Raw genomic sequence first — 15,913 nt, 5'->3', positions numbered from 1 at the left:
TATAAGTTTTCTAATTTTAAACCTCTATTTTAAAAATACTGAAGAAAGTAACACAAACTTATTGATTTTTTTTTATCAACTGGTAAAACTTTTTTCAAAACTAATTTAGCATTTACAAACTATATTTAATAACATTTTCAACTGCGTATGATGTACAATTTTTTAATTTTATTTGACATTTTAAATTAATGTTTCTTGTAGAGTATGTAATTTGAAAAAGTACAAATGAAGTTGATCTGTGTTAGGCTTAATTTTTTCATCCATATGATATAATACTAATTTTGTTTAGAAGTAGAGTTAAAACACTTTAGTTTAGGCTTTAAATCATTCAAAAGAGGATTTCAGAAAAAAAAAAATTAAATGCAGAAGCTATGACCTTTGGAAGTTCATACTTTTATATTGAAAACTTCAAATGAAGTAACTTAGATTTTCTTTGTTTCAAATTTGGTATGAAGTTTTTCAAAAGTAAATATTTATTTTAAAACTAGAATTCATAAGCTTTCAAAACATATAAAAAATTATCTTTTAGAGCTTGAAAACCGGAAAACTCTGATTATGCACAGTCTCAAGTTTTCTTATGTGAAATTTCTAATGTTCTTTGATTATGTTAATAACGGATAAGATAATTTGTATATGTATTTATTTAATAACTTTAGAAATAAATTAAAAAATCATAATTAGTTATGAAGTTATTAATTATATATTTAATATAAATACGGAATATCTGCTTCACATCTTATGAAATATTTTATTTTAAATGTAATAATACTTAATTATTATGATGATAATAACAATACAATGACAATGCGGGTTGACCTGTCTCACATATGTCTGTCCTGCACTTAGTTCATAAAATGTGGGTTGAGTTGACCTGTCATACGTAGAATATGCGAGTTGATTTTTCTAGCCCGTCAGACATTTGGGTTGAGCCGCGGGCTAGCGTGTCAATCCGCATAAGAAATACTTTTTTTAAAAATTAATAAAAAACAATTTTTAAATAGAATTTTTGAATAAATTTAATTTTTTATTTATTTAGATTTATTAGACAAATGGTTTCATAATTTTATTCTCATATAGTAAGATGTTATTAAAAATTTTGAAATGTGAAATATGAAATATGAGATTGCATTAAGAAAATATGGGATGATAAAATGACCAATAATGACTTAGGAATGAGTCTATTAATACACTAATCCTTGTCCTTTCTGATAATTTTCACTTTCACAAAACAATTTTCTTTTTTATTTAACAGATTAAATGTTTATCTAATTTTTATTTAGACTCTTTACACCTGTGGATATAATCTCTAGCCTACTTCCATAATAAATTTTTATTATTATCATATGAAAAAAATTATCACATTTTACTATTTAATAATTTTTTGAAACAAAATTTTTTACATTTTTAAGTTATACTGATCATGCAAGTCAACTCGCCCTATCTTACATTTAACCTGTGCGAACTATGAGTTATACAAGACGGATTTAAACGAATTTAAACAGATCAACGAGTTGAAATAGTCAATTCCATTTTTCTCAACGACGACCCACGGCCCACACACTTTTTCATCCCTAAATAACAATAATTAGTTAATCTTTTACTATTATGTATATCATTGAAAAGATTTATACATTATTTAAAAATATTAAAAAATTGACAATATATAAGCTTAGGAACAGGACTAAGCAGAGGGAAGTAAGTAGCGAAGAGATAACGAAGAAGGAGACGGTTTTGCAGAATGAGTTCTTCTGCTTCTCTTCTACCCTTCTCTGTTTCTTCTTCTTCTTCTTCAACCCGTTCTTCTTTGCTTCCTTCCTCCACTCCCTTCTGCTACTCGCAACGCCGCTCAATCTCAACCTCTGCCACATTTAAACAGCGCCGCTTCTCATTTCCTGCTGTCAAAGGAAGAAGAAAGTTCCCAGCTTTACCATTTTCATCCACCAAAAGGCTTATTGTGAGAGCTGCTGAGTACAAATTCCCTGACCCAATTCCCGAATTTGCAGATGCCGTGAGTTGTCTTCTTCCATTTTTGGCTTCTCTTCTCTCTTTTTGTTAACCCATAAATTAACTTCATTTTCCAACTTCTTTCTATTTTTGTTTGTGTTTTTCAGGAGACAGGAAAATTCAAAAGCCACCTTCTCCAAAAGCTTACAGATAAGGATATATATGGAGAATCCGTTGAGGAAGTTGTAGGAATTTGCACTGAGGTTCGTTGGTTTCCTGCTTCATCTCCCCTACTACCCCTTTTTTCTTTATTTAATTTGGTTGTACTCATGGTTTTCTTTATTCTTTGTTGAGTTGAGTTATGTAGTTTTTTTTTTTTTTTTCATGTGGGAAAGAACCTATAATAACTATTATGAAGTTGGGAGTGGGAATATGATTGCTGATTAGTTGGTTATAGTAGTATGATTTCTCAGCATAATGAAGAATCGTTAAAAGCATTTATTGTCACCTTGCATGCAATATTGTGCACCTTTATTGGAGAAGTGATGAATGATCCTGTACAGATGTTTACTGGTTTAATTTTTGGTTTCTCTGTTCTTGGTCACCGAGAAGTGATGAGAATTATTACCTTAGGTTGCCCTCAGCATGTGAAGTAAGGTCTTCTTAGTGGTGCATTTTCAAATAGCAATCATACCATGACAGATCTAGAGTGAGGCTTTCCTAAAACTCATTTTGCCCTCAATGACAGCTTCATTGAGATCTCCGAATTTAGAAAATTCTTCATTCGATGTACTTTCCTACACATCTAAACCCTCAACCCCTCCTGTTCTTTACTCTGCAGCACCCACTCTTACTTTTTATTGAATATTTATGATGTCTTGTATTTTGAAATATGAATGTCTTTTGAATTTGCTTGTTTCGATGACTTTTGGTGTCATTTCTTGTAGCTTTTGCTTAAAACCCGTGGCCTATTAGTGTTAATCATGAATGTATCATGAATTTTGAGTAATTTGGCTTTTGAACATTTACATGCCTGTGGTAAAAATTATTTAACTTGCATATAAAAATTCAGATAAGCAGTCTATTCTGCTATGTGTTTTTTTTGAGTCTGGCTTCTATGCTTTGGTATCTGAAATTGATAACTATGTTAAGAGAGAAACCTGTGATAGTTTTTTCTTACAAAAAAAATCTCTCAAAGCTGTATAGAACAAGATTGGTTGTGTTCTAGTTTGGTTTACTTGCAGCTTGCGCTGGGTTCATCTATTGTTATTATCAGATTATGAAATTTTATAATCCGAGTTAAACTCCTGTATTAGTTTATGAAACTAGGGAGTTGACAATGTAAGGACTTTTAAACAACCAGGAAAAGATAAGAGGGGAAGAAGTGGCTTTCTTTGTTTACTTTGTCAATATTTCCATATTTCAGAATTTGTCTTTCATATTGCTTGAATGTCGTTCAGCTAATAGTTTTGTGCAGCATTACAAATGCTAACTAGAGTCTGCTATCTTTTGTTTTCATACAGTGTTCTGTTCAATGTTTGATTTATTTAGGCAGTTTATTCTATATGGATTGTCTATGTGCACCATTCCTATTTTGAGCTGAGTTGACTAATGAAATATCTGTATCCACTCTAACCCTGCTTTAATGAAGTAGATTTTTAGCACTTTCTTACACTCCGAGTATGGAGGTCCTGGTACACTCTTGGTCCTTCCTTTTGTTGACATGGCTGATACCCTCAACGAACAAGGATTTCCTGGTGGCCCAATAGCTGCACGTGCTGCTATCACGTGGGCACAAAATAATGTTGACAAAGACTGGAGAGAATGGAATAAAGCTGATAAAAAATAGTAATAGGGATACCTCGTGTATGTTAATCGCTTGGTCCTGTTACAGCTGTGGTGCTTATGCTGTGAGAGACCTAAATAAGCAGTTTTGTTGTCTATTTCTGTAGTGCCTTTTTGGTTTATGATTGGAAGAGTTGGAGAGACTTGATTTTGAATTAGTTATTACCAATTACTTGTATTGGAACGTTTTAACGAAAAGAGTAAAGGTTAATTTTCTAGCAGAAAACAATCTGAGCCTCAGATGGACAACACAATGTTTAATCGTTCACTATTTTCCATGTTTTCATTTTCTTTTTTCTTTTCAAACAACGAGATTATTTCTTTGGCAAATGAGATCTACCTGTCATTCTCGATAGTTGTGACAGTTAAAGATTAATTCACAAATTTAATTTCTAACAAAATATTGATATGTAGCTGCACTTGATAAGGCTCATGTTGTCTATGAAGTTCGGACACTCCTCTTAAATGACGTGTCGGTGTTGGATACTCGTATCGAACACTGACACTCGTATGATACTTGTAAGAAACATATTCGTGAAGTGTCCAATTCAAAAAATATTTGTTGGATTTTTGACAATTATAACATGTTCTAACACAATTTTAAAAAAAATACATTAATTGTATAAATTTTTATTACGATTATAAAAATAAGAAACAAATATTTTTGAACCAGTCATAAAAACACTTTCTACTCTAAAAAAACAAAATCAGAAACATTATATATATAAATTTTTATTGGCAATTTATATAATTCATAATTATATATATTTTCGCGACCTACATTTTAAAAATTATATGTATCTTCGTGTCCGTCGCATAAGTGTCCGTGCTACTATTTGTGCTACATATATAGTTGCTCATAGTCTTATTTCACGTCAATAAGGATTTAACTCCCTGTTTGTCTGAAATATAGGAAGTAATGGCCGAAAATAAAGTACTTTTAAAAGCATTATCTCACTACTGCTCGATCATGCACAACAAAATCTAACGTTCATGGATACAAATATGACAATTCCCCTTTGAATGCACGAAGCATTCAATCAAGAGCACCGTTTGCCATGACAGGCAGGGAGTGGTGTCTATCTAAGCTGATTCACATCACTACATAACCCTAATATACTCCCAACACCAGCTTCATTGGTTAACAGAGTTGAAAGCATTAGTTTACAGAATACTATTACAATAATTGAAACATTCTACCGTGCATGTAAATCAGATGACGGTATATTAGTCAAACTTAACTCAGTCGAATTCGAGGTATTATAAATGCAACTGAGTTAAAACGCGGTAGAAAGAGCCTGAATAGATACAAAAAAAATGAAATAATATTTTCAACCAAGATCTGATAGTATTAGTGTTACTGAACAAGAATCGTGTTTTCTTAGTCTGTAAGATATTCTGATCTTCCGTATGCTCAAAAATGAATATAACGAACTCAACTTGATATGATTGCAGTGTCGATAAGTCCTAATGGGAATCGTCCATTGCGGCAAAATAATTATGGAAATTGAAAACGCTGAGGCTACAAGTAGTATAACTGCTAAGCCAGGACCAGTAGAGGACTAAGGTTGATTGCGCAATAATCGTTTCGCCAATAAATTAAAGAACAGAGATACTTCATCAAATTGCAGACGTGTTCAGCAACAAATCCAACCCAGCAGCAGCCATGTGTCAATTACAAAAACTCTTCCTGGACTTGGCCATCTGTATAAACAGCGAAAGCTTAGAATAGTTTAATACATGCCTCTAACAAGTGATGAATGAACATAAAAGTTGATAAATTTTAAAGATTCTCAAGGCCTCACCTGCAAGATTGATGGCCAAATTTGCTTGAGCGTCAGCATCAGAGTTGAAGTTCTTCACAAGGTAAAAGGAAAATTATTTTAAAGAAACGCTTAAAGAAAAGCTTCAGGAGTCTTATTCTGGTTCGTATATAATATTTAAATGCAAGGTTCGATTATCTAGTAGAATTAAAAAGGAAATAATGCTCAAAAAGTCGTAAAAAAATTGACGTTGGGAAGCATACTCTACCAGAAAAGGGATGGTGTATATATAGAATTCAGTATAACAGTTATGTAGCATAACAGATGCAATAAACGATTCTTCTTTCATTGAATTTTTGTAGTGTTGAATATTTAATGGGATGGCCCCTTGGATTGAATCGGTTCCTACAACTTATTTGTGTTTCACAAACGCAAAAATCTTTCAAGGGGGAGAGAAATCACGTCATTAAGAGGTTACTGGACGCATTACCTTATTGCATTTTAATTCATTTTTTCAATGCCTCATTTTACACATTTATCAGTTTTTTAGAGAACACTTATTTTCTCTTTTTTGATAATTAACAATTGTGTATCAGGTTTATTTTGAAAATATAATTACTTATTTTTTCCCCTTGCTAAGAGATCTTCGAAAAATAAACAATTATTTCTCCAAATCCAAGTTAAAACTTATACCAAACAGGCTGTAAAATCTATATACATCAATAGCTCAGTAAACTGTACCTACCCTTAGAACATGGTTGATCTGGAATGAAGAAAATTTATCCTTCAGTTCTTTTGCCACCTTATATAATGTAGACAAGTTCTCATTCTTGACCTTCCAGGAACCATCAATCTGTTTCAGGCAGTAGCATGAAAATTGAAGAGTAGTGAATTATAAATAACAGAAATCAGTGACCAAACGCTTGCAAAAGAAACAAGGTTATAAAAACTAAGGAGATCATATAGATGAAAGGCGATGCTTGTCCTGTACTTATACAGTTTGCTGTCATGCGATTTGTCCCAAATTCATAGTTGTTACAATCAACTATTTGCAAATCTAATCACACAATTAAATACAATTCAGCAAGCCAACGATTCATATCATATGAAGAACTGTAAATGGATTTAAGTCACGATGTATATATAAATTTGTGAAACACTATACCAATATGAATAACATGATCTATATATATTGCCACTATATGAAGGATTATAAGAAAATTGGCGAATTGCAAAAACGCAATCTTCTTCGTACAATATTTTAATAGTTTCCCATAATTACAGAATTGTCTGTAATTCTGCTACAATAACTAACTGCGGTTTCCTATAGCCCTTGTTCTTCTCTGAACAAATAAAATCCTCTAGGTGAGATGTTCTCGTTGTTCTTTTGGGCCTTGAAGATATTTCCTCAAGATGGAACTCATTTAGGATAATAGCACAGTCTTCCTATGTGACTTCTTCAGGGAGAAACCCAGTCCATTGAATGAGAACCTGCTGTTTCGGTTCGTGTCCAAAAACCAGAAATAAAAATAATAGAAATTGCATATTATTAGAAGAATTATGCATTACAGCAGAAGAAACTGCAATACCCCAGAGCAATGTTCCTTTCCACTATAAAATAAGAGAAAGAACTATAAAACCCCTCCATCCCCGATTTCCCCTATAAAGGACATGGCACGTGAATAACTAATTCCCTCAAATAATTTCGATTTTTAACCCCCTTGCCTCAGCCTTTTTTCGTTTTATTTGTCCTACAATAAATCTTCCAGACCCAATGCCCATGACTAAGTTGAAATGGGTCAACCACAACATGAGTCCGGACATCATCCACATCATTAATTTCCAATCAAGAATTGCCAGTGTTTCAAGGACTGGGTCCTTGTCAACAATTTCAGCAGGAATTGACAGAAGTGGACCAGTTTGGGGCTTTAGTAAACACACAAGGAAGACATTGTGAATTTTGGCAATTGGGGAAGGTTCAGGTGATACGTAACTGGGTCAGTAAACACTCAGTTTTATTTTGGATATAATTTTCATGTGCATATTTAAATCAAAGAGGCTTCAAAAGTGTAATTAGATAAAGAATCCAAAGACATAGAATTACATAGGTGAAGGGGTGTAAATGTCATTAAAAATTTAACAATGCCACTATGCTAGAATAAAATAACTTAATATAAAATAACCAACCTGCATGCAAACAAGTTTGGAATCACCTTGGATACGAATACCAGTAAATCCCTTTTTAAGAGCATATTTCATTCCCAATATCATTGCACGATATTCAGCAGCATTGTTAGTTGCTACACCCACACCTTCACGTAACCTACAAATCTTTAAAGTAAAAATAGTTAAAGAGATTATAGTTGTATACCAATGATGACTAGATACAGAAACGTCAAATGTATACCAAACTTCCATCAATAGCCCGCAGAACAGCCCCAGCACCAGATTTTCCAGGATTTCCTTTTGATGCACCATCAAACTCAAGAGTACAAGTCCGCTGCACAAGGATACATAACTGTGATTGCCCAAAAAGGGATAAACAACTGAGGGCTACATTTTACTAGAGTACTAGAATACTAGAATTAGAATGAGAGATCTGAAAACATCAAATGAGTAGATGAATCATAAAACATTTCACTCAATATTGTACAGAGATCAACAACAGAGGCATCACATGACCACCCTATAAATTGAGTCTGCAATTAAAATGATAACTCTTGGCCAAAATGCACAAACTACAAATTGCAAAACACTAGTGGTTCAAAACTCAGCATCTTGGCTCCTTCAGTTTACCAAACCATGCATATTGAGCCTGTACAAGGGCTTTTTCTGCACATGATGTGGTTACAGTCTTCATAGTTTTGAAGTTCTGAACCACATGAAGGTTTTTTGCAAGGGATTTCCTACATAATACAAAAAGCTATCACACAGAGGCATGGATATTAGGATGTGTATCGGGTAAAATCCAATTGAAGAAAAAGGATAACATAAGGTGAAAATGAGGCCACATATATTCATATAGTTTTCAAATAATGAGATTGTAAGAATCAGATCTCTTTCTACAATTCACCAACAACAATTAGAAGGGGATACGTTCATCCATTTGTTCGACCAAGACTTTATTAAACATCCTCAAGGTGCAATGACAAGACTGAAACAGCAGCACCTCCACTTGAACACTCCCTCTGATACACATATAAAAATTTGGCGACATTTCCATATTGTACTACACCGAATACTGATGAGCATATTACACGCATGCCTCTGTATTAAAACTTAGATGTTTCATATTTTAATCTCCTATACATATTTTTTGGGGATAGAGACAGATTTATTATCATAACTTAATAAAGAAAAATAAATCAATAAAATATAAGACATTATATTTACTCAATATAGTCTAACCACAGGCTACTTTTTTTTTTCAAAAACTGCCATATTCACATAGACATTGTATCCAATACGTGTCATGTATTCATGTAAAGACTGTTCCATAAAACTTGAATTTTCAGTTAAAATGGAAAGCAACAAATAAAGTGATTGGCACTGGCTATCACCTGTTGGTTTACTGATTAAAATACTAACGGTAAAATGACAACACCTGTTTTCTGGAAAGAGGAAGGTGTCAAGCAAGCATATTTTTGCATACATGAGTATCAATATGATTTCCACTTACAGTTGAATGTGAAGGTGCTTCGGCAACAGCATTATGCTCTAACTTGACTTTCTTTCTCAAGGGATCTTCAGATACTGCTTTCTGCTGAGCAAATAAAAATCTCAAATATATCAAAACATTTACGCTAAAAACAAGTTTTGACAGTGCACTGAAGTAAAACTAACTGGTTTCACAGATATTACACATAGAACCACTAGATTTTCTCATGTTACAATTGAGTTTAGACTCTAGAAATAAGGTTTCATTGCTGGAAATCAAGTGTAGTATCCAAATGAAGATGATAGTCCAGTAAAGCAGTACTCGTAATATTTTTTATTGAGTTATTATTGCCGATTACCAAACATTGACCTAAGCTTTTTAATATGTTAAATCTTTATGACATACACAGCACCGTTAATTACACACATTTTATAGATATAGTTTAAGCACTATAAAATGCTTCACAACCATTATAAGATTCCATGATATGCAACCCATGCAGTTAACTATAACATAAAGTTATGATTTACAAAGACGGTTAAAAGAAAACAAGGTTTGGGAGGATGGCATAAGAATATTCTATCTCAGCTATCTAAAATAATAAGGACATTATATAATTCCAATGGAAGTTATAGAATTGATAGATGCATGTAATACTGCTCATTGTAACAAAAGAGACAGGTAGTAATTAACAGATACATAACCCTGGAATTTTGCCTTCCTGATGGTCATGTTGTAGTTCCAAGTTGTACTGAACTCACCTCATCCTGTCCAGGCACTCTCAAAGATCTCTTTTTAGGTACATCCATATTTGATGTGCCTTCTTTGGTAGAAGGTTCCTGGGACATACATAATAAATCTTCTTAATTGTTTGATTAAAAAACCTCAAACTTTAAAGGACATTTAGAGGATATCTGTGGAGAAAACACAATTCAAGGGAACAGAGGTGTGCCATGTCATCTATAAATATAGAATAATATCTTTATCGGCAAACTTTTTAAATACAACAACCTACTACCTACTTCATAATATAACAACCACAAAAATGGGTTTTGTATATAAAATTGTAATCAAGAAGGAATAAAACCAAGCAAGAATTGTGGATAATGCACTGCAACATGCAACATGTTTAAAGAATTCTATATATATATATATATATATATATATATATATATAAGTTTGTCTAGTTAAAATTTCATGTAAAAGAGGAATTACTCCAATGCACTGGTAATATGATGTGAAAGATATTTACATTATGAGAGCATATTTTGTTATCAATTCAAATTCCCCCTCTATTAAAAGTTAGTAAACATCACCAAGTCACAATAAGGATATTGACCTTGAGAGCAAACATATATAGAATAATATCTTTATCAGCAAACATTTTAAATACAACAACCTACTACCTACTTCATAATATAACAACCACAAAAATGGGTTTTGTATATAAAATTGTAATCAAGAAGGAACAAAACCAAGCAAGAATAGTGGATAATGCACTGCAACATGCAACATGTTTAAAGAATTCTCTCTCTCTCTCTCTATATATATATATAAGTTTGTCTAGTTAAAATTTTATGTAAAAGAGGAATTACTCCAATGCCCTGGTAATATGATGTGAAAGATATTTACATTATGAGAGCATATTCTGTTATCAATTCAAATTCCCCCTCTATTAAAAGTTAGTAAACATCACCAAGTCACAATAAGGATATTGACCTTGAGATCAAGCATATATGGCTAATGATAACCCCTTCCTATCTATTGTTTTGACAGAAGATGCGTTTGATGAAAAAAATTAAAATTTAAATGCATTGCAATGCAACAGCTGTTTACCTGGAAAGGGCAAGGAATAAGCATGCCAAACAAATCCTCTTTCAAATCAGCAGCTCTAATTGTATATAATGCATTCTTCAGCCCATGCGAGGCAAGATATTCCTCAGTGTCCTTTGACAACGAATATCCCTTGTACACACTAACAGGAGGATTGCATACCTACCCGGTGACACAAGGAAGCATATATTTAAGCCTACTACGATAGAAAAAACTAATAACTCATCCTCAATAGCACAAAGCACAGGATAGCCACTGCATCCAGTCAAACAGACAATAATCATACATCGGAATGAAGAGTAACGTTCAAGCACTAAAAAAAGTAGACAATTTGAATTTTGAATGCTAACAAAGTCATGCTCACAAAAGATCAGAAACATACTGGCAAATGTCAATTCATATCCCTGGCCTCCTAACGAATAATGACTATGGTAACCCTCTTAATTGTTTGAAATACATTATATCTTGACATTGTATCCTTATTATCAAATGAACACATTACCGATGTACTCCTGCAAGGGGTAATGGCAGGCATGCAAAAAAGGTAAGGGTAAAGTTTGAACTTTCAAGAAATCACAAGGGTATGAGAGTAATTTGGCAGAAAAAAATAGTAGCTGTCAATCAGACCACTCCACAGTTGCAATCAAACACTCCCCTCACTTGACCATTTTGCTACCAAAGAAAATTTCAAAACACTCACAAATTAATCATGTATTTAAACAAGATTAAAAATAAATTGAATTCCACTAGAATGTCCTTACAGTATCATCCATCCATCACATTTCATCGTGTAGGATAGGATTGATTACTTTTAATAATCATTTCAAAGTTATATATAGGACGATTCTAATACGACCGAATATGAAAAGTAAACTAAAAAAAAAGATTATATGGTGCGAAGTTCAGAGGAGAAATTACAGAAGATCCAACTTGAGCCTGAGAATCGGCGAGACTATTATAGATTCCAACAACGTCCCCTTTCCGAACGACATAGAAAGCGTCCTTCTCCTTCTCCATGACCGGTGCTTCTGGTTCGGCCTTGTGCAGCCGAGAAGAACTAGAATCACTTTTGCGCCCTTTTTTGGTGGAAAAGCAGCGAGTGGTGAACACGAGTTCTGAACGGAGAGACCTAATTTGGCAAAACTCTGATATCGTCGGGAACGAGCAGTGCTGCGGGGAACGGTTGGCGATTAACCGAGCGGCGCTTCCAACGGCGGCGGCGGTGTACGATGATAGCAGCGAGAAGCAGTTCATGACAGAATCAGGTGGCGTTTGGTTGGTGAGAAAGTGGAGGAAAATGCATGGTGGAATGGATTAACTGTGTGGTAACTTGCGAAGTATCTGCGGTTATGTGAATTTGAGTTTGGGACTTGAGAGTCAAAGAAGAAGGACTACAAGAATATGTGTGTGTGATGTGGGGTTTTGCAATTCAACATTAACCGGGTCGGGTTCTGTTTTCCGGGTCGGGTTCTGTTTTCCGGGTCGGGTTCTGTTTTCCGGGTCGGGTTATGTTTTCCTGGTCGGGTTATGTTTTCCGGGTCGGGTTTTGTTTTCAAGCCCTCATTATAAGGTGATATAACATCTTTTATCATATAAAATTTAGATATGTTTGGCAAAACTTATCTGCGAATACTTTTCGAGAGAAAAATTTAAAAAAAAAGTGTGAATTAAAATAATTTTTACATACAATTAAAAAATTACATAAAAGCTTCTATATATATTTATTGGCAGTTCATTTTTTCTATTTTTCTCTGCTAAATATACTGGGATTTTTATATTTGACCTAATTGCATTTTCATTCTCATGAAATAGTGTTTGAGTGATTTCAATACTTCTATATTCAATTAATTAGTATTCCTCCTATGTTTAAATTATGCAATTTTAGTTTCAAATAATCAATGAATAAAAAAACTAATATTCACTTGAATTAAAATAAGGCATAAATTTCAAGCGTCTAAATAATGCATTTCTTTAAATATTAGTGGAAGTTATATTATAATAAATTTTTCTCATTAAAGTGTTAAGTAGTCATATTAATATAAAGGATATTTGTAACGTTCTCATTAGTCTATTAAACATCTAGATTTATTATGATAGATCATATTATATTATTTTATTATCTTAAAAAGGGGATGTATAGGAAGATACCAAAAGGTAATATATTCTGAAAATAAATCAATGTCCTTAAAATGATAAAAAAGACGATTGGTATAGAACATAAACTTAAACACTTTCACTATTTATTGTTTGATATAGGTTGAAGTTTGTACTCTTTCATGCTACTTTTGGTTTTAACATTGTAAGAAGATAATTGAGTAACTTATATTTGGGTCATTGAAAAGTTGATAAAAGGCTCATGTGCTATTTTAATGGAACCAAAATTCGTATGCTATATGAAGTTTCAAGTCATTGATTATTTTAATTTTGACTTTATCTTCTTCACAAAAAGAGATATTTTTTTTTGGTAGAATACTAAAATTTTCCATCTATTTATATCATATAAGTATAATAGGTTACTTGTTATGAGACCACTAATTAAACTTTATGACTTTAAAATTTAAGGAGTAAATTACATAAACGTGCTAAGTTGACACGACTCTGTCACGTCAACTTGAAGTCGTGTCAAGTTGACACGACTTCTGTCATGTCAGCCTGAAATCGTATCAAGTTGGCATGACTTCCGCCACATCATTTTTTTTTAAATTTTCTTATTTAATAATTTTTTTAATTTAATTATATTAAAATTGTAAGTTATGTAATATTTGAAATTAATTTGATAAATAATTTTTTCATGAAGGAATAAATACACAGGTAAAGAAAATGAGGAAATTAATAATCAAACTTAAAATTGAATTTTATTATCAAGCTTGTCAGTGCGGACAATTGCTTTTGTTGTGACCTTCAATTCTACAATATGAACATTTTTTTGGCTTATTTGGAATTGAATCATCCATTTTCGTTATGAATACGTTGAGTGTTAGGTTTTCCTGATTGATGTCGACACATCATGGGGTCAGGTAACAAATTTGGTCCTGTGTAAGTATACCAATAATCCTGATTTCGATCTGGATTAAATTGGACCTCATAAACCTTGAAAATATTGTGGAGACTATACACTAGGGTCACAAATGTCGTTAGCTATAAATGACAAAAATAAGCAAACAACAATTACATGTGGACAAGATAGACGTATAGCTTGAAACTCCCCACAATCACACCACCATTCATTTAATTTAATTGTGTATGTTGTTGGGTAATGTCGAAGTTCGGTAATCAGCATGTCTTCCACATCAAAGACTAAATTTTCTCGGTCATATCTTTGCACATGACACATAGCAGATTGTGCTTCATTCTTTCGTAGCAGAGCGACTATATCTTCTAGGAATTGATGTTTGGCTTGCAACATGCATTGTATTTTGGTCGCTCGTTCAACAAACCAAGCATTTGTTCTTTGAAATATAGTTTTAACCAAAGCACAAATCGGTAAGGATCAGACCCCTTTCAAAATGAAGTTGATGCTTTTAGCAAGATTTGTTTGCCCCCGTCATAGGCTTGTGTCCACTTTTCCAATAGTATTTGATCAATCCAAGATACTGCCTGTGAAAATTCTGCTTGCATAGCCAATAACTTTGCTTGTAGAGTAGGTTGCTTCATTACATAACCTGTGACAATTTCAAAAAACATATTAATGGAAAAGGTTGTGAATTGTTTGAAGTGTGTGATTGAAGTTAAGAAATGTTTACCCATGTTGATTAGTTTCCGCTTTAACTCAACATTTTTAAAACCTCTTATTGAAATTGGATGTTATATGGCGTATGCAATACACTAAGGTTAAACCATCTTCTTCCAAAGCAACTTTTGAAGACTGTAATGCTGATAATATTGTTGTTCCTCTATCTGTAATCATGCATAAATTTGAGTGAGGTGTCACATATGCTCGTAACAATTGAAAAAACCATATAAGGGCTTCCTTTGATTCACCCTCAACAATGGCGAAAGCTAACGGAAAAATGTTTTAGTTCCCATCTTGACTAATGGAAGTCAACAAAGTGTCGTGATATTTTCCAACCAAGAATGTGCCATCAACTTGAACTATGGGCTTGCAATATTTGAACCCTTCAATACATGGCTTGAATGACCAGAACACACGTTTTAAGATGTAATTAGATTGGTCTTCAACACCATCAACAACATATGGACGAGTAATATATTGCATTACAGTTTCAGGGACACTGTCTTGTACAACTTGCAACCATCTTGGAAGATGATTATATGATTTGTCCCAATCACCGAACTCCATTGCAAGCGCCTTTTGTTTGGCTACCCATGCTTTTTTATACGTCACCAAATAACCAAGTTGATTCTTTATTTATGCAATTATAGTTTTTATCGGAATGGATGGATTCGCTTTGACAAAGTTGACCACGAAGGAAGCTATTTGGCTTGAATCTAAATTTTTGTGATCAACTGAAACAGATGTGTTTAAACAGGTGTGAGGAACTTCAATTTTTTTTTATTTCCCATTGTTGTTGGATTTTTGTAAAAGAGGCTTGGATGCGCCATTGGCAGTTGTTGTTGTAATGAATGCAACGTGCAGTATATTTATTCGGATTTGATTCCACCATCATAAATTTGTAACCATGATCAATGTGATATTGTTTGATTGCATTCAAAGTTGACTCCTTTGAATTGAAAGACATGCCTTTCAAAAGGTCGAAATGTATATTGCGGGTTGCACGACTAAATGATTGAACATTGTGGTTGGATGAAGTTGGGAAGATCTGTGTCCTCTGGAATGTACTCCTCTTGTTCATCATCTTCACTGAATTCATGAACCTTATCTCTGATAATAGGTTCTTTCTCAGTGTTC

General features: G+C 33.1%; 2 protein-coding genes across 5 annotated transcripts; one reads left to right on the top strand and one right to left on the bottom strand.

The window, feature by feature from the left end:
• Positions 1 to 1,665: 1,665 nt before the first annotated feature.
• On the top strand, positions 1,666 to 4,015 carry LOC137806498 (protein PLASTID REDOX INSENSITIVE 2, chloroplastic). Its single transcript, XM_068606656.2, has 3 exons — positions 1,666 to 2,008; positions 2,112 to 2,207; positions 3,599 to 4,015. The coding sequence occupies exons 1-3, from the start codon at positions 1,739 to 1,741 to the stop codon at positions 3,791 to 3,793; spliced, it is 561 nt and encodes a 186-aa protein (XP_068462757.1). The 5' UTR covers positions 1,666 to 1,738; the 3' UTR covers positions 3,794 to 4,015.
• A 907-nt stretch (positions 4,016 to 4,922) lies between these two features.
• Positions 4,923 to 12,446, bottom strand: LOC137806496 (uncharacterized). 4 transcript variants are annotated; one of them, XR_016519394.1, is made up of 9 exons: positions 11,962 to 12,444; positions 11,047 to 11,205; positions 9,972 to 10,049; positions 9,232 to 9,315; positions 7,960 to 8,052; positions 7,740 to 7,875; positions 6,298 to 6,405; positions 5,595 to 5,646; positions 4,923 to 5,493 (listed from the first exon to the last, which is right to left on the bottom strand). XR_016519394.1 is itself a non-coding variant. In XM_068606651.2 (9 exons), exons 1-9 carry the CDS (start codon positions 12,295 to 12,297, stop codon positions 5,465 to 5,467), a joined length of 1,080 nt encoding a protein of 359 aa, XP_068462752.1. In that variant the 5' UTR covers positions 12,298 to 12,446; the 3' UTR covers positions 4,923 to 5,464. The 4 variants fall into 4 exon arrangements, 2 of the variants coding, with proteins under 2 accessions (XP_068462752.1, XP_068462751.1); XR_016519395.1 differs by having other exon boundaries at positions 9,232 to 9,312; XM_068606651.2 differs by having other exon boundaries at positions 7,740 to 7,883; positions 9,232 to 9,312; positions 11,962 to 12,446.
• Positions 12,447 to 15,913: the final 3,467 nt, after the last annotated feature.

The sequence above is a fragment of the Phaseolus vulgaris genome, chromosome 3 (genome assembly GCF_051622355.1).
Source record: "Phaseolus vulgaris cultivar YP4 chromosome 3, ASM5162235v1, whole genome shotgun sequence".
In the NCBI taxonomy this organism is placed as follows: domain Eukaryota; kingdom Viridiplantae; phylum Streptophyta; class Magnoliopsida; order Fabales; family Fabaceae; genus Phaseolus; species Phaseolus vulgaris.
This window is presented reverse-complemented; position numbering and strand designations above follow the sequence as displayed.